The sequence below is a fragment of the Mus pahari genome, chromosome 20, assembly GCF_900095145.1.
Source record: "Mus pahari chromosome 20, PAHARI_EIJ_v1.1, whole genome shotgun sequence".
In the NCBI taxonomy this organism is placed as follows: Eukaryota; Metazoa; Chordata; class Mammalia; order Rodentia; family Muridae; genus Mus; species Mus pahari.
Window position 1 is genome coordinate 48,901,241 of NC_034609.1, and position 18,790 is coordinate 48,920,030.

The window sequence follows — 18,790 nt, forward strand, 5'->3', positions numbered from 1 at the left end:
TTCCTCTTTGTTGCCGAATAGGATTCTTTTTGCATGGCATGCTACAGTGTATTTATTCACATGTGAACATGCATTTGAATGTGCTCCCAGTCTTGACTGTTCTATATAAAACTGCTGTGAATATTCATGATGTATCTCTAGACACATGTGTTCTCTTTTCTTGTGTAAATATCTGGGTTATAAGAAACATTGGGGCTTGGCTTTTTAAAGAAAATTCTAATCTGTTTTTTAAAATTATGATAACCCTGCTGCATTCTCGGTGTGTGTCTCTGCAGGATGGTTTAGTTTTAACTGTAGGAGGCTGTGCAGTCAAGAGCTCTTCTCTGCAAATAATTACCCCCCATTCTGTGTCTTGTTTTCCTTATACCCCTTCTTTATAATTTAAAACAGTAAATCAAAAACCACAGTTTCCTAATTTATAAAGCAGTGATGAATTTTAGTGTGTGTGTATGCATGTGTATATGTATGTGTATATATGTGTGCATATGCATGTGTATATTTGTGTGTATGTGTATGTGTGTATATGTGTATATATGTGTATGTGTGTATATGTGTATATATGTATGTGTGTGTATATGTATGTGCATGTGTGTTTATATGTGTGTATGTGTGTATATGTGTATGTATGTGTGTGCATATGTGTGTATATGTATGTGTGTGTATGTGTGTACATGTATGTGTATGTGTGTGTATATATGTGTGTGTTTGTGTGTGTGTGTGTTGTTTGAAACTCTCCTTTCCTAAGTAGTGACATCACAAAGCCTGGTAGGAAAGGTAAGCGCCAGGGGCCTTCAGGTTCCTTTCTCCCATTTCTGGGTTTACAATTCTCTGGGGTTGACCTTTAAGGACAGTGGGACACAGTAGTCCAATTTTTTTGTTATTGTAAATGCTTGAGTTTTAAGATTTATTTTTAAATTTTTATTTATGTGCATCTCTCTGAACGGGCCACTTACGTGCAGGTTCCCACAGAGGCCAGAAGAGGGCATTGGGTCCTCTGGAGCTGAAGTTACAAGCAGGCTGGAGTCACCAGATGTGGCCCAGGGAACTAGACTTTGGCTCCTCTGGAAGAACAGCAACTGTTCTTTACATCTGAGGCACCTCTCCTCTGCCAAGGTCACCTCTAATGGAGCTCATAAAGCTTTGACACAGCTCACTTCTTCACAAATGTTCTGCAGATCCACAGGAATCAGGATTTCTATTGCAGCTAAGACCAACAGGGTGGGTGATCCTGTCATTTTGGGGCAGCCAGGACAACTATGCTGACCTCTTGGTCTTCATTCTCACCCTGACAGGGTGGACCTCAGTGTCCTGGCTCATGGTAGGTTGTCTTTCACTGGACACCTTACCTCATTGCCCCACAACTGTTTCTCTCCACTGTCTGAGAGATGAAGACCAAGGCTAATCCCCCCCCCCCACGCCCCTGAACAAAGAGCTGCCGACTCTGTTTACTCCAACCCCTTAGCTGTCCACATTCATCCTTAGTCATCTATTGTTTATAACAGTGGAGGCACATTTGATTCAAATCGTTTTGCTTTTAATAAGCAAGTCTGTTTGGATAGCTTATCTGCCCCGGTGCAGGGTGGACTTCCTCCTCTTTGCCAACCCACTCTCGTGTCTTCCCGAAACTCTCTAATCCCTTTGTGACACAGCCTGGTGTGTCTAGAGAAGGGTTAGCACATAAAACTCTTTCTCCCTCCCACTGCTGGACGCCACACACTGAATAATCGACTCTTGATTGTGACACTCAATTTTCACACGGTGTATTCTCATGACTGCCGAGTCCTTCCTGCCTTCCTCAGATCTGATAATCCCACCCTGATCTTGGAAGGGTCTTTCTCTCTCTCTCTCTTTTCTCATGATTCAGCTGTTTGTTTTTTTTTTTAATAGACTCTTAAATCTCAAAGCAATAATCTCACTTTTCTCATCTCTCTCTTTCAAGTCTTCCTTAAACTACAGGCTGCTGTTTTTCTAAATAGACCTTGAGATCATTTGCCAAAGCTGTGAATTCGATTCCGTTGGGAATGTTTTGAACTGCATTAAGCATAAAAAATATTGTGAAATGTTCGGCAGTTTGTAAACCTCGGTCTTCCCACCCACAGCTACCCACCCCTGTAAAGGGGGCTTCATTTACAGTCATCTTGACAGGCCTTCTCCTTTTACCTCCCTGTCACATCTGGGCGCCTTCAGCCGGTGGTCACATCCTTCTTTCCCTCTGTTGTGAGCTGGGCTGGGCTCTAGCTTTGCTGTTTACAGTTATTTTGGGATGTTGATATGCCCCCTGCATCCTACATTTTCTTTTCTCTGCTGGCATTTGTGGATCCTTCTAGCAGTCACAGTTGACTTTAATAAGATTTTCTGTGTGTTCCCATACAGGGCATATTAGCTACATTTGGCCTTCTTTCAGGCTTTATACCAGGATAATCCATGGTGATAATTTCCTCCCACTTTAATGGCAAATTCATGCATGTTTAATAAAAAGATACATTCAGTGTATTAAGCATTTTAAGATTTATTGTGGCATTGTGTGTGGGGGAGGTATGTATGTATGTGTGTGTACATGTGCATATGTGTTTATATGTATATGTGTCTGTATGTTTGGATGTGTGCCTCTGTGCGTGTGTGTGTGTGTGTGTGTGTGTGTGTAGGCAGAAGCTCGATGTCAACCTCATCAGGAATCATTTCTCCTCAGCCACTCATTCTGGGTTTTTTTGACACAGAGTCACTCACTGATTTGAAGCTTACCAAGTAAGTTACACTGGCTGTCTAGCAAGCCCCAGGGACCAGCCTGTCTCCATCTCCCCAGATTGTGCATGGGGCTGGGATTACAAATGCACACCTCACACCCAGTTTCTACACATGGGTTCTGGGGATCAAACTCAGGTGTTCATCCTTGCACCTCTGAGCCACCTCCCCAGCCGTACTGAGGCATTTTGGCAGAACTTCACGCCTCTCCCATGAAAGAAGCATAAGAAGCGATTGCAACACTGTGTAGCCTAAAGACTTAGCCAGAGAGGGAATCTGAAAAACGTAGATGCTGTAACGAAGTTTGGAAGTTGTCTGAATTTTATTCATAGTAATAAGAGGTTTTTGAAAAATAATGTGTTGGTCTGTACTAACTGAATACAATGTAAGTAACTGTAAACTTGACCGTTGAGAATGAGCATGGGGAGGGACGTGTGCACAAGGCACGGGGACAGAGGACATCACAAAGCGTGAGGACCAAGTCTAATCTTCATTACTTACAGGGTAAGTTTTGAGGGTGAGGTCTGTGTGCACGACCTATCCCATCTTGCTCCTACAGAAACTCACCAGCCCATTGACCTTTCCTTTCTCCAGCAGTGTGTCTCAATGGACAGTCTTGGAAAATATAAGTAAGTGTTCTGGTTAAAACGCCCATGCCCAGGACCCAGAGCTGGCCAAATGAGTCAAGCCAAAACCACTATCTAATGAAGGTCCTTGGAGATTCTCTTCCAAAAGAGAGGCCGATAGAGCAAACAGGAACAGAGGGGCAGGGAGAAACGCAATCAGAGACCAAGGCAGGTTTTTTGTTTCTGTTTTTTTAACTTGCAGCAAAGGTTGGTTGGGTAAGCTAGCTTATGAAAGCAGATCTCATAATCCCTCGGAAATAATATGGTTAGACAGGGACTCCTCAGAGAGATAAGCACAGACAACCCACCTAATGCGTCATGATTTTCCAACGGACAAAGCTTATACGAGAGCATGAAAGGGAGTGGGGGTGGGGCAGTGATAACTCAGTGGGAAGAGGTGTCTTCCAGGCAAGCCCGATGACCCGAACTCAGTCCATAGAATCCATGTGAAGGTGGGCGGCTATAGCTGACTCCACAAAGCTGTCCTCTGACCGCCATGGGCACACTGTGGCCTATGCGCCCACTCTCCTCTGCCCGATAATAAATGTATAAACGATTTTCTTAAAAGACCACGAAGAGCAAAGGAAGCGACAGGTAACTCGTATCATCTGATTGAACTAATTCTGGTCCTCTGACCGCACTCGGCATGCTATCGGGGTCCGTCAGGCAAGTTTATCATCACGTGTACCGCCCTGTGCTTGCTAGGTCGGTTTTTACTGGAGTAAATGAGATAGTGGTGACAGATCTCCATTAGTCACGACATCAAGGAGGACTCAGGAGACTTAGATTCTCGCAGGACTCTATTGGGGGGTGGGGGACAAGTCCTGTCCGAGGCCCCTTGTCCCACATTCGCAGGTAGGCTACCCACGCTGCTTGGAAGGCCAGTGTCTTCCTTCATTTTGAGTGCCTAGCTTCACACTCCAGCAGTGTCTTCTCTGTCTTTCTGCTCTTGGGCGACCCTGCCTCACACTGAGGTGTCCTTACCCCACCCGCTGCTGCACACTCAGGCATCCTCAGACACCACCCCGATTTCCTTTTCGTCACTATGCTCAACACTTGAACCAAGCCACTTGGAGATGGGGTGGGGGCGGGGGTATCTGCTTACACTTCCAGCTCACTGTCTATCCTCGAGGGAAGTCAAGGCAGAGACCCAAAGCAGAAGCCATCAAGGAACACTGTGTTTTGGCTCATGTAGGGAGTGGGGGAAGCCCAGAGCAGATAAACAATAGAGAGAATGTGTATTTTGACATGTGCACAGCCATGTCAATGACTCTGAGGACAACTGACCCATTGAAAATTATAAAAGCCATTACCCATTTGGGGCCAGGATCAAGAGGAACGGCCAACGCTTTCCTCAGAAGCCTTGAGTATCCGTGTTTAGGAAGGATTGATCAGTGTGTACAGATACTAGCAACTGTGGCTTCCTGTATCCTGAGGATTACAGACTAAGACTTCTCATGTGCAGAGCTCTCCTGCTGAGACTAGCTCCCTAGCCTGCCACGCTGTACGTAACTATACACTGAGCTTCCAGGTTGCAGTAGTGGCATTACAGAGCCACCTGATCCCAGCTTCATTGCATGTATGCTTGTATCTCCTTTCTTCAGTCCCTTAATGTCACTACCTCTGGGACCTGAGCTGAACAGGTCTCATGCTTAGCTAGCGAGCTTTTATAGGCCAGGCCTACCTGCCCAGTGAAAGGTGCTGCCCACTGTAGGCTGGACCCTTCTGCACCAATTATCAAACAAATGAGCCCTCAAAAAGCTAAAAAAAAGTCAAACTGTGTTAGCTTTAGCACACAGGCCTGAACCTGAAATCCTTTGGGCTACAACTCCCTTACACTCTCCTGAAATGGCACACAACAATTACATCACCTAAATTCAACAGGATGTACTGAACACTTGCTGTGTGTCCCAGCCTCTCTCCATGGCGGCAAGGATAAATAAGACACAGTCCTGGCTGCAGGTAATTTGCATCAAGGGACCACTGGCTGCATCTCCTTTTTGCTTTTGTCTGTCCTTCATAAAACAGACAGAAGAGCATGAACTGTGGCTTCGGCCAGCTCCACTCTCAGTACAGCAGTATCAACAGGCTAGCATAGCCAGCAGCTAACATTTTACAAAATGTTAATGGTAGTCAATACCAAAGAGGCCACATCTGCTTTAAGGACACCTGCAAGTCCTCAGAGCCATTCTCCTGATGCACAGGAAACAGAATGGCTACTCTCTTCCTTCTTTTGTATCCCCTGTCCATTCTGGTCAAGATAGTTAGTTGCTCCTCTCTGCAACTACAGATGCTAAAACGTTCAAAGCCCAGGGGCATTTAGCAAGGGCTGTGCTGATACCAAGCTTGAATCCAAGCATCCAGCAAAGTGTGCTCTGAGCTCAATGTGCCTGAGCTGGCAGAAGAACTGTGCAGGAGATGTCAAGAAGGTAGTCCTACTGTGCGTCTCTGAAATGAGACTTTATTTAGACAGACCTGATCTGCTGTTTGTTACCAGTGATGAACAGAATTGATGAATGTACCTCATGATGATACGCAGGCAGACTGCCACCACTGACCAGAGCTGGTCTGCAGGACAGCATCTACCTTGGAGATAATCTACAGATTGGGCCAGGACAGGCAGCTCAGGTGTCCTGGGAGGTAAGTTTGGATTGGACCCAGGGACCTCCTCCTGCCTTTCCAGACCCAGCTAGCTCACTGTATCCTAGCAACCTCATCCCTGCCGACAAGCAAGGTCCACTGTGACAGGCGGTCTTTCCATGCTGAGGTCTTACCACTGAATCCTTCATCCTCTGAGGGAGAGGGTCTGTAGCCGACTCTTCCAGGTTCTGATGTAAACATTTAGGAAGAAATTTGCACTGAATGAAGGACCTAAGAGTGGAAAAACACACAGGTTGTTGTTCATAGACTACGTGTCTCAGGCCACGCCATCCTTAGGTCTCACACCCACAAGGAGCAAAACCGAGCCCACTGCAAAACCAGAACACGCTCAGGAGATCATGTTTTAATTTTAAATTCATGTGGTTGTGATTACTATTGTGTATGTGTGTGGGGGGGTGGGCACACACATGGGACTCTGAGGGAGACTCAGTGGAGCCAGTCTCCCCTTCCACCCTTACGTGAGTTCTGTGAATCATACTCAGCCTGCCCAAGCCAATTCCCAGCCGAGCACTCTCACTGACCCATGTTTCAATTCTTAAATTTTATCCTGACAGAAGTGGTCAGGCACCCTAAGGGTCTCAGTACTGTGTCAGCATCAGGGGATCCCCCGTTTGCTCTGAGCTACAGCCTCACCAACATTACCAGCAGAAGGTAGCCATCCAGGCACACGTGTGACACTAAAAATCATGCTCAGCTTTCTGTTTCCCTATTTGTCTATGCGTTCACCCTAAGGTGTCTAATTTCGGCATCTGTAACTCCCACAGAATTATCTTAAGTTAAAAGGTTATATAAATTCGGTCAGATTACAGGACATGCTGTTATCAATATCTGATACTCACCTTGACATTGTTCAAAGGATTTCTAGCCCCCCATATACAGATCTATACTTTCTTACAATCATTTAAGGACTTGACACAAACCTCACTGTAAGGTTCAGGACACACTCAGGAGAACATAAGGAGGTTTTAATTTCGAATTCATTCGGTTGTTATTACTTATGTGCGTGGGGGCACACACATGAGGCTGTACAAGAAGAAATAAAGTAAAACAAAGCTCCCTTTCAAGGATGTGGGTCTGCTCTCCACAGGGTGACCTCCAGAGTAAGGAAGACAACAGTGGGGACTCCGTGCATCCAGCGAGGCCATTGTGATGATGGCTTTTCCTACAGTACAGCCAGGGCTGGGGTACCCGGCTACCTGGGACCTTCAGTGCAAACACAGAGCTCAAAGGCAGAATCTGGCTGGAAGTTTGCCCTTGAGTGTCAGTCACTTCATTTTTGCCCTGCATTTCTCCACCCCTTTGATGTTTGCTTAAAGTAAACATCAAAGAGCAGACAGCACCATACGGTCATGTCCGCTTCCGTGAGCAGCAGGAAGTGCACCCATAGCGTGGGAGAGAAAAAAACCATGGGAACTGGAGACCTCCAGAACTCAGGTAAAAATCTGGAGTGTGGTAGCATACATTTATAATTCCAGTGCCAGAGAGGTGGAGCCCCGAGTCTCGCTGGTCAGCATAGCCTAACTGGCAAGCTCCAGGCCAGTCTGAGACTCGTGTCTCAAAAGAAAATGGTGAACCACACCAGAGAGATGACATCCAAGGTTGACTCTGACCTCAACACCCACAGACATGTGGACGTGTGTTTATATACACAGGGAATACAGGACAGCTACTCACAGGAGCACGGAAGGATCACTGCTCTGCCGGCTCAGATGGTAGGACAGGGCGACCAGGAGGCCGCAGAAGGCCGAGAACAGTGCCGGGATGTGCTGTGTGCTCCAGGGTTCCTGCAGAGAGACAGCAGGTGGCTTGAGAAGTGTGGCTGCGACTCACCTGCATCACAGAGTGGCCTTCACGCACACTGCACTTAGAGCCTTTGGTGACAAACCACAAAAGGCAAGCACTGAGCAAGGGCCACAGTACTCCACTGGGATGAATGTGTGGTGTGTGCTGCCACCTGTATGAGCAGCACCGGGGAATTATGACAGTCACAATGTCATTAGTTGTTGTCACTACTGACCTTGTGGTTTGGTTTTGGTTTTTGAAACAGGGTCTCCTGAGGTACAGGCTGGCCTTGAACTCATGGTGAGATGGACTTCTGATCCTCCCACTTCTGTCTCTGACTGTTGAGATTCCAGGCAAGCACCACCACACTCGGTAGTGTGAAGTATGAGGTTGGAACCTTGGGGCTTTGTGCCCACAAGGCAAGCACTCTAGCAACCGACACTGTTACTTTCCTACAAGCCACTGTCAGTCTACTCAGAGAAGTTACGATTGCCTGAAAGGATTCAGGAGACCCTCAACAAGGGGGAACCTGGCAGAGCCCCCTTATAGGAGAGAGTGAGGAGGATCATTAGACCCTCGCCTGAGATCAGCCACGCCTCCCTATACTATCCTCCCAGACATATGGAATTCCATCCCAGCTGCGCATGATTTCAGAAGATGCTGTGTGAATACAGAACACAGAAGGATGACTGCAGCCTCGATTGAGAAACCATCATCCATGCCAGGATGGGAATCCTCTATGATGCTGCTGTATGGTGCTCCACCGTTCTCCTGTAAGTAAGCCAAATAAACTCTTTGGTTCACACAAACTAGACTTGGGGGAACTCGCTCCTTCCATCCATGGTTGGTCTTATCTGCAGTGAACAGACATTTGCCCGCATCTCCCCAGGGAAAGTTAGTACAACACTGAGTAACAGGGATTTCTTCAGCTTTGTTGTAATCCCACAACGCTGCCTTCCTCATGTGTCTTGTTTATACTATGTTTCTAGATCTCACTAAGAGGCCGTGTCTGACCGTGATCTCAGATACTGCATACCTCAAAAGAGCCCATCATTAAATGATATATAGCCATTTATCCATACATATATCTATTTGATTAGTGTCTACTCTACCCTCTGCCAGGCTCATCCAAGGCGGGTATCACATCCCACTCCAGCTATTCCCGGTATCTTGTTTAAGGCCCTGCCATAAAACCATTTAATAAGCATGAATAGGAACATTGCAGTGAGTCCCAGCAACTGATCACCACCCCTCACATACACCTTAGAATTCAGACCAGATGATAGAGGAGTGGTGCAGGATTTTCCCGTCCAATCACATTAGGGCAGCAAAAGGCCTGTGATTGGACAGGGAAAAGGGAGGCGGAGCTAAGGGTGGGCAGAAACAGAGAGTCTCAGGGGAGGAGGAAGAAGAGTGGAGGTGGATGTGAACCAGAGTGGCTTGAACCAGCCACAGTTATGATATCATAAGGTTAGAATAATTGGAATAAAGCTTTTATCATTATCAATTGGCTCTGAAATTATTGTATTGGCATCTTTTAAATTGTGATTTTAATGATACATAAATCTGATCGGGTAACTCTAAGCTTTAAGAGTTTTAATTAAAAAAATAAATAAAAATAAAAAATAAAGTGTTTTAATTCTACCAGGGAATTGGGTGTTGTGATGGCTGACCATGGAGTGTGTGGAGTGTTGCTGGGGAAAGGGTGGGTGCTGGAGAGTTGGCGGGCCGAGAGACCTGTGAGTGAGATCAGCCGGCAGAAAGAAGCCGTGTGGCCTGCCGGTTGCTAACATTAGTGAGGGAACATGCTGGCGAAGTGGTATTGCTGGTTAGTTTCAACTATCAACCTGGTGGAACCTAGAATCACCCAGGAAGAGAGTCTTACTAATGAATGATCTACAATAGACTGATCTGTGAACATGTCTGTAGGGAATTATCTTGATTGGTAACTGGTCTGGAAATTAGCCCACGCCGGGTAGCACCATTCCCTAAGCTGGTGGGCCTGGACCACATGAAAGTGAGGAAAGCAACTGAGTAACATGCAAGCAGAGACCTGGATGTTTATGTTCATTCTTTCTGCTCCCGACTGTGGCTGTGACACCTTGACTTCTCCACCATAATGGATCATACCCTGGCTTGTCAGCCAGATAAACCTTTTATTGCCTAATCAGCTTTTGATCAGTGTATTTTGTCACAGAGACAGAAGTGACAGTAGGACAGCCTGATTTAGGTATATATGAATACAGAGATGACTGTCCTTTAGTGGCACAGATGGTGGTTGGAAACCTGGACTCTGATTTTGTCTGTTAAAGAACAACAAACAAACAAACAAAAAAACAAACAACAAACAAACAAGCAAACCAAATCCTCCTCTGCTGGCCTGTTACTCTCAGGAACATCCAAGTGAAAAACTTGGGTGCACTTGTAAGAAGTCTCGCTGTGGGTTTGTTAGAATCATACCCGAAGAACTGTGATAAACATCGGTCAGTCGGCAGCTTATACCAAGCCCGCCGTAGGTGCTGGTTATTACTAGGTGCATCCAGACTGTGGGAAAGGAATCTCACGCCCTTGAGAAAGTCAGCTTGGCAGAGGGGATGGGGTGTCAGCGTTCTCTTGGGGGCAAGCAGGAAAGGGGGCAGGGCCAGCGAGAATGCGCGGACAGGCTGGTGAAGACACTCACCTCTGACCTCAAGGTTATGTTTACCTAAGGCCACACAAATGTGGCATTTTGCCAGAAATGCTTAACTATCGGATTATGTCACTGTCTGTTCTGAGTTCCCAGATACTAGGTGCCAGCCGCCTTCAGCCGACTCACACTGGGTATGTATTATCAGCCCCATGTTGTCATTGATCAGCCCCCTCGGGCAGTATCTAGGCGTCCCCAGTTCAGGTGTGAGCTTGTGTGTCTCAAGGCCTAACTTTAGCCACTGCTCAGTTCCCTAGGAAAAGCCCTGCAGATGTTCCCAGTGCCTACTGACAGCGAAAGGCAGACTACAGGTCTCATGGAACTCACTCCTGGAGCGCTCTTCTCTCCGCACATGCTTAACTTGGTGTGTGACGGGCACACACGAGTAGACACACATGTGCACACTCGTTTCTCAGGAAAGCAAGGATGGGAAGGCTGCTTGGCCACCAGCAGGAATTGTTCCTTCGTGCGCAGAGAGCCAACATTCCCCCAGTTCTGCCAGCTTCAGGCAAGCCCATTCTAGAGTTGTTAAGGGGTCTCGGAGCTGAGCGGGACTTAGCCCCTCTGGATGCTTGTCATATAAGGATGCAGGAAGAGCACAAGGTAAGAAGGCTCCGGTCAGTGCGCTCAGCATCTAGGTCACTGCTAGGTCCCCAGAACCTGTGATGTGTGCCAAGCGCATTGCATGGTGGACATGAGCACATTCTCCAGTCTTCATTAAAGAAGGATGGTGCTGAGGCTTGGGGTGGGGGAGGGGTCTGCAACCACAGAGCATCAAGGGAGCCATAGGCTCCAAGAAGCCACATGTGTCACATCAGAGAAGCCATTAAAAAAGACCAGAGGGAAGCGGGAGAAGGCCTTTGACCTTTGGGGAAACAAAGAAGGTATGATGTTGACATTTTCAGAAAAAGAACTCAAGAGGCCTGAGAAGGACTTTGAAGCTGCCCACCCTGGGCTCTGTGCAAGGCACTTGTCCGTGAGCTCAGACGCCACATGCTCTGCTCCTAAAGGAGAAACTGAGGCTGGGGTCGGGGGGGGGGGAGCTCCATGACATCTCCAGGAGGTGGGACAGGTGCTAAAATACACTTTTATACTTGGCCATTGTGAAACAGTCTTGAATTTATTTATATAAGCCGGGGTCTCACACTTAAATCTCAGCTCATAGAGGTGGAGGCAGGAGCCCCATCATGAATTTGGGGCCAGCATGAGACCCTGACTTAAAAAAAAAAATAAGAAAGGAGAAGAATTTACATATATTATACTCACAGCCAGAAATACACACAGGCTCACAAATCCATGCCAGTTTCAGAAAGAGAGGTCAGGATTTATTTGATTCTTTAAAGATCTGGTGTGTGTGTGTGTGTGTGTGTGTGTGTGTGTGTGTGTGTGTGTACTAGGTGTGTTCTGTGCCTGCCTAGGCCAGAAGAGGACATAGAGATAGAGTTACATGTAGGGAGTCACCCTGCATGATGCTGGAAATGGAATTAGGGTCCCCTGGATGAGCAGCAGGTGTTCTTAACGGCTAAGCCTTCTCTCCACCCCCCAGGACATTAGGGCTTTAGCCCATCTATCACTCACGGATAATGAAGCATCCGCCACAGAATTGTTTGCTTCAAAACGAACACCCGTAATTGCCTTGTGATGTGTCTCATGGGCCCCTAAATTGGAGAGAGTATGGATTGATGAGAGCCGGTTTCATAAAGCTCCCTCCGGTTTTGAAGTATTTTTATGAGGCAGGAATAAAACTGTCTAATAGCCTGACAGTCCTGCTGTGTTTCACGTGTGCTGGGGCTGGGGGGGGGGCTTAGATGAGAGCGTGCAGGCACTTCAGCTCACACAAAAGCACTCTAAAAAGGGGTGGTTTCAGCATTGTCTCCCAAGAAACTCGGGGCAGCTCTTAAGATGGAATTTATGGGCAGGCTGGCTAAGAGCCTGCGAATGAACGGAATACAAACTGGTCCAAGTCTCACCACTGGGCTTTTCAGATCAGATTTAAATGTGTTCTGTTTGAAGAAATAAGTTTCTCATACCCCATCAAATGGGTGTTTCTGAGATCCACACCTCGTGGACTCTGACATAAGTCCTTTTCTGAAGCTCATCTAAAGAGAAACCAATGCAGTGAGACTCCAGAGAGAGGGTCGGGCGCCAGGTCTCACCATGCCCTTGAACTGTGTCATGGGCACAGGCTCTGAGGTCCCACTGTTTCTCAGGGCAGCTCCTGATTCCTGGCTGGGGTGCCAGTTCCTCCCACTGTGTTCAAAGCACATCAGACATTCAATATTTGCCCAGTAGACAAAACAATGGGTGTATTAACAAAGGTGGCAAGACATCTATCCATCTCTAAACCTGAGGAGACACTTATTTTACAGTGTGTTTCATTTGGTGGAAAATACCATACATTTATGAGTCAGAGTGATATTTTACTTTTAGGGGTAGATGTTTAAGAAAAAATGAGATGGTTGTATAATAAGGTGGGTGATATACCTCAATTATTCAATCCTACCTACATGGATAACTATATCAGTGCAAATGCACAGAACCACACATCCTCAAACACACACTCACACTCAGTCACATACACATATACTCACATACTCACCTGCACACCCACACTCTGACACACACATATACACTCATGTACACACCCACACCCACCCACAAACTCACCCTTACACTCATACTCATACACACTCACCCACCCATACACACATTCACACACTCTCACTTGTGTACACATACTCTCACACTCAAACACACTCTCTCACTCAAACACACTCTCACACACCCCACACACTCACCCATACACTCACACACACTCTCTCATACTCACACACTTTCACACACTCACCCACACATACACACTCTCTCAAACACACACTCTCACACACCCCATACTCACCCATACACTCATACACACTTTATCACTCACACACTTTCACACTCACCCATACATACACATACTCACACACACTCTCACAATACTCACACACTCACCCACCCCTATACTCACTCACACTCACTCTCACACATACACTCACTCTCACATATACACTCACACACACTTTCACATACTCAATCCCACACGCAGTCACACACACTCTCACACATAGTCACCCACATACCCACCCATACTCTCACTTGTGTACACACAAACACACTCAAGCACACACTCATGCCTACATACACACTCACACATTCAGACAGGGCATTCCTGAGGTTTGAAGGTTCTGAGCAGCTTCCTCCTTGGGAATGTGGGCAGCAGGGGCAGAGAAGGAAGATTCTGTAGATGTGTGAGTGTCTCCAATTGAATAGCTGATCTAGACTAATGTGCAGTTTGAAAGGTTTGTCCTCTTTAGACGAACCTTTTAAAAGGGCCGTGGGAGTCTAAAGAAGGAAGAGACACAGTGGAAGCCTGACTGTATGGTTTTGGGGAATCCAGTGCCCTCCTCAATGGCTCAGGAAAGAGCCACATGGCCAGAACCTAAGTGTGTCCTCAAAGGCAGAATGTGTCCCACAGGCCAGGCAGCCAAAAAAGAGGGACTGTAATCCTGTAGCAACATGAAACTGAATTCTCCTGGCATACAGGGAGGACTTCATGCCTCTGCCGAGACCAGAGGTTCTGTCACAATGATTTCAGCCCGCTGAGATGTCAAGCAGAGAACCCAAGTTGTGAAACTATGGTACAGTGCACACGTGCACCAATTCTGGGGCAGCTCGTTACTCGGCAATAGGAAATGAACACGGGCGGCAGTCGCTGAGCATGCGTAGCCGATGTGAGCATGCTTAGTTGATGTGAGCATGCTTAGTTGATGTGAGCATGCTTAGTTGATGGTTATGGTGATGATGGCTGAGTAGGGTAAATATGACCAGCACATATTAGAAAATCCACTGGGAAGGGAGCTCTGTCAGTAAGCGCTCGTCTGGGTGTGATCCCCCAGAGAATGTATAAAAGCCAAGTGTTTCCTTGAATACCTATAATCCCAACACTGAGGAGGCAGAGGCAGGCAGATCCCTGGAGCCTACTGGCTGGCCAACCTAGCCAACCAGAAAGCACCAAGCCTAACAATGCCTGTCGGGAAGTAGTGAAGACAGCATAAGATACACCTGTGCTCCCGCTTTGGCTGTCAGGGTATGGTGGACTATAAGAAATCAGAACTTCCCCCGAGATTTCCTGCTTGGAGAAGGAGGTTCAAAGCTCAGAGGAAAAGCTTGCCTCCTGAAAACAATTTATAGTGTGTCAGAAGCCTTACTGGAGAGGCTTGGAGCTGAGACAAGGGTGGGCAGGACCACTAACTCATTCTGGGACACGCCCCCCAAAGATGGACTTGGGGATCAATGGGTTCCTTTGTTCATCTTCTAACACACTCACATTGATCATTTAACTGTATTGTTGAGGATTGGTAGCTGACCCTGGATTGTTAAGGTTCAGGCTGTGAGTCCCTAAGTGCAATAGCACCGATATCCTCATGAGGGGCTTCACTGATGCATTGTAAGTTGGAGAAAAACCTGTGAATTATGTATGACCCCCTGGGTGATCCACCACAGCATCCTGGGTGTTGGCTTCACTTTGGGAGTAGAGCGATTCTAGAATCATCTCTGCCTATTAAGAGACGGGATGGAAGGCAATGAGCAGACACTAACTAGGGAAATCCTTATGGATTACAAGAAGTTTCACGGATGAGCAGGTGTCTTATCTGATTGTGAATTGTCCTTCCAATGAGCAAGACGATTTTCACTTCACAGGGGTAGGGAGACAGCTGAAGTCAGCACAGACCTTGGAATCTACTGAGGGGGTTGACAGGAGGACAGGTAAGGTGTACACCGGTACCCTCCTCCGCCCGCCAAATCATGTTCTAGAACTATGGGTTTATTATAGATCCACAATTAGACTTTAAATCCTGAATATGGGAAATGCTGAAGTGCGGGCTACAGCTGGGGAGTCTAGGGAGTGGGAGCAGGAGGGAGAGAAACTCTCCTGCAAGCCATTGCTCATGACGCTTGGGAAACATTAAATTATAAAAATGTGCTCCAGCCTCTGGGTCCTCTCACCAGCAATAAAGCAGAATTTCTTTGTAACAGATAATAAAAAAATAAAAATAAATAAATAAAACAGCCATCTAGGTTTACCTAGACAAACAGAAATTCTGGCTAATTAACTGCTGAGCCATTTCTCCAGGGAGCAAATATTCCGGTGGCTTCCGTGTGTCACTGTCATATATGTAAGTCATGGGGGGGGGTCTGTTATACGTGATTTGCAACCATCTCGGATAAGCCAAAGAGAATACGAGATTAAAAGAGGAATCAGATTTTCTTTCCCTAATTAATATTCCAGAGGGCAAAATCAATTTGTGTTCCCCCTCAAATCTACTTCCCCTGAGTGATAACGAGGCCGGATATCAGGGCAAGGAAACAGAGGGGACACCTAAGAGAGAGGCACCCCACCCTGGGATCTGCTTTATGGTTCCTGCTGGCTGGGAGTCAAAAAACTTCACACAACAGGTAAGACAGACATTGCCCACAGAGACAACACTCTTCTTACAAAAGACATCTAAACCATGGAGGCTAAAATCCCAGCACTTGGGAGGCAGAGGCAGGTAGATTTCTGAGTTTGAGGCCAGCCAGGTCTACAGAGTGAGTTCAAGAAGAGCCAGAGCTATACAGAGAAACCCTGTCTCTCGAAACAAAACAAAACAAGTCACATGACCCAAGCTGACCCAGGCCCAGAGCATTCAAGAGCCTGACTTTAACCCCTTCAGCTCCCCGCTCTCATCCATAAACTCAAATAAGACCCTCCATATCATTAGAAAGGAAGATCTTTGAGAAACTAGCTCATACATCAAAAGACAAATTGAAACTTTGTTTCCTTTGTAAACCCTGCTCACTCTTTGCACCTGGTTATTAATTATGTCCTTTGGGCTAGGTAACCTCACAAGACTCCAATCACATTAGCCTTGGCTGAGGCCCCTGGGGGAATCTCTCTCTTAAGAAGCCCGGGTTTATGTCTTAGGAGAACACTACAGTTTTCCTGTCATTCTCCTTTGAAATGTTTCCCCTGTGCATACTGTCTCATCTCTCTGCTTAACAAACTGGGTAACGTCCCATCACTCTGACAGGCCCTGAAACTCTTTTCTTTCTCATTGTTGAGAAGCAGGCGTCACAGCTGCACGGTGGTCCCTAAGGTGGGAATTTCCCAGGCTTCTTACAGCTGTGCAGGGTTGCATCTCTGGGTCTCCATAGGCAACAGCAACAACAATAAATCAACATAACAAAGCTCATACTGAGACCTATGTAGAGAGAGACATGGCCCCAGCCAGGCAGTTCACGGGCAGCCACGGCTCGTGACGACCTATTCATCCTTCAGTCCATGTCAGCAGCACAGAGCAGGCACCATGATGTAGAGAAAGCACCAGAAGGAAACCACATGGCCCCAGCTCTAAGGTGGGAAGTGTGAGCCCTATTCTTGGTTATCAACTTGACTACATCTGGGATGAACTAAAACCCAAGGGGCTGGGTACACATGAGGGATTTTTTTTTTCTTCTTAATTAAACCATTTGAAGTAGTAAGAGCAACTTTTGATCTGGATCTTTTGAGATGGTAAGATCCACCTTTAATCCGGGCTGCAGGTTAATTCTGTGGGCGGCCTATGTAAAGGACACAAAGGAGGAAGCTTGCTCTCTGCCTGCTTGCTCTTGTTCTCACTGGTGAGTCTGTTCCTTCGCTGGTGTGAAAGCCTACTTCTCTAGGGTTCCAGAGTGTACTGAAGACTAGATGAGACATCAGCCTCATGGACTGAAAAATAAGCGGATTTTTGGACCTTCCATGAGTAGCCAGCCATTGTTGGACTAGCTGGACTATAGCCTGTAAGCCATTCTAATAAATCCCATATGTGTGATATGTGTGTTTGTGCATGTGCATGTATGTATATATGTATATGTTTGTATATGTATATACATGTATATGTGTGTGCATGTATATATATATATATATATATATATATATATATATATATGCATTTGTATGTGTGTGTATGCACTCGTACACACATGAATGAGACAGAGAGATTCATCCTATCAGTTTGTTCCTCTAGAAAACCCGGATCGATACATTCAGTGTTTGTAGAAGATGGACGTATTTCCCTCTCCTCCCAGGTCCCTCCTGTGAATTCACTAACCACATTCAGTCAGTTCACAGCATTTAATAGGCATCACATCTCAAAGCAGAGAGTCGACGTGGGACCACTTGAAGTCAGCGCTCCCAGATGAGAAGAGAGAAATACAAATTGCTGTATGGACTTTTTTTTTTTTTTAAACCAAAAGGTATTTAAAATGCCAACCAACCAGGGCCATTAATATTGTTAATATTTGTCATTCATTCATTCCATACTATTTGTCACTCATTTATTCCGTACTATGCAACAGGAGCCAGTTCTTTCTCGATAAAACAAACTTCCCTGAGTACCTCTGTCCCCGTCAGAAGCCTGCCTCAACACTGGAAACCTCAGAGCCAGAAAACGTTTGGTCCCAACTCAGAGAAGGCAGTGAGCTTGCAGAAGGACTTCCTACACAGTCCCTGGCTCCTGCTTCTGCTCCTGCAGGCAGCAGCTCAAGGCTGTTTCTCCTTCTCTCACTTCCTCCTATTCCCAAACAAGCCAGTGTTTCTATTCTTGACTTTGTTCCATTTGGACGATGTTAACTGTCTCCCTCTCATTGAGAAGTATCTAGACTGCTTCATCCTGTGCCCGATTCTTCCACCAGAGATACAAACTTACTCAGACCCTTATAAGTACACTAACTGACCCACAGCCACACTGTGTGTGTATGCATGACTGGGCCATACGTGTGCCACAGTTACATAGCCACACTGTGTGCACATGCATGATTAGGACATAAGTGTGCAATAGTTACATGGCTACATTGTGTGTGCATGCACAACTGGGCCATATGTGTGCAGCCGTTACACTTCTGACAGAGCTTTCCGGGCTTCCGGTGTCTGAGCTAGTCTTCTCATACTCTCTGGTTCCTTGGCTACACCCCAGGCTTTGCTCTTTTTGACCCGAGGAACTCTGAGGTCCATGTATGGTCTAGAATCTGGACCAGTGTGGCTGCCCCATTCCATCCCATTCCGTGTTTGGTATCCCCACCCTATCTAGGGTGCTACTTAAGACAAAAGATGAACATGTGAGTTCCATCAACCCCTACCAAGCAGAAGTCCTTCTGCTGTCCCTGGCCACTTCAGGACAGGCAAGTGAGGACGAGGCAAGTGAGGCTTACACCACAGGACAAGTCAGACACT

General features: G+C 46.6%; 1 protein-coding gene across 3 annotated transcripts in view; it reads right to left on the reverse strand.

The window, feature by feature from the left end:
- Pcnx2 (pecanex 2) overlaps positions 1 to 18,790 on the reverse strand; it is a 144,075-nt gene that overhangs the window by 74,485 nt on the left and 50,800 nt on the right. For all 3 annotated transcript variants that reach the window (XM_021220388.1, XM_029532669.1, XM_029532670.1), the window contains exons 16-17: positions 7,704 to 7,813; positions 6,143 to 6,239 (exon numbers count right to left, since the gene is read on the reverse strand). In XM_021220388.1, the coding sequence (XP_021076047.1) occupies positions 6,143 to 6,239; positions 7,704 to 7,813 (207 nt within the window). The remainder of the gene's footprint in view (positions 1 to 6,142; positions 6,240 to 7,703; positions 7,814 to 18,790) is intronic.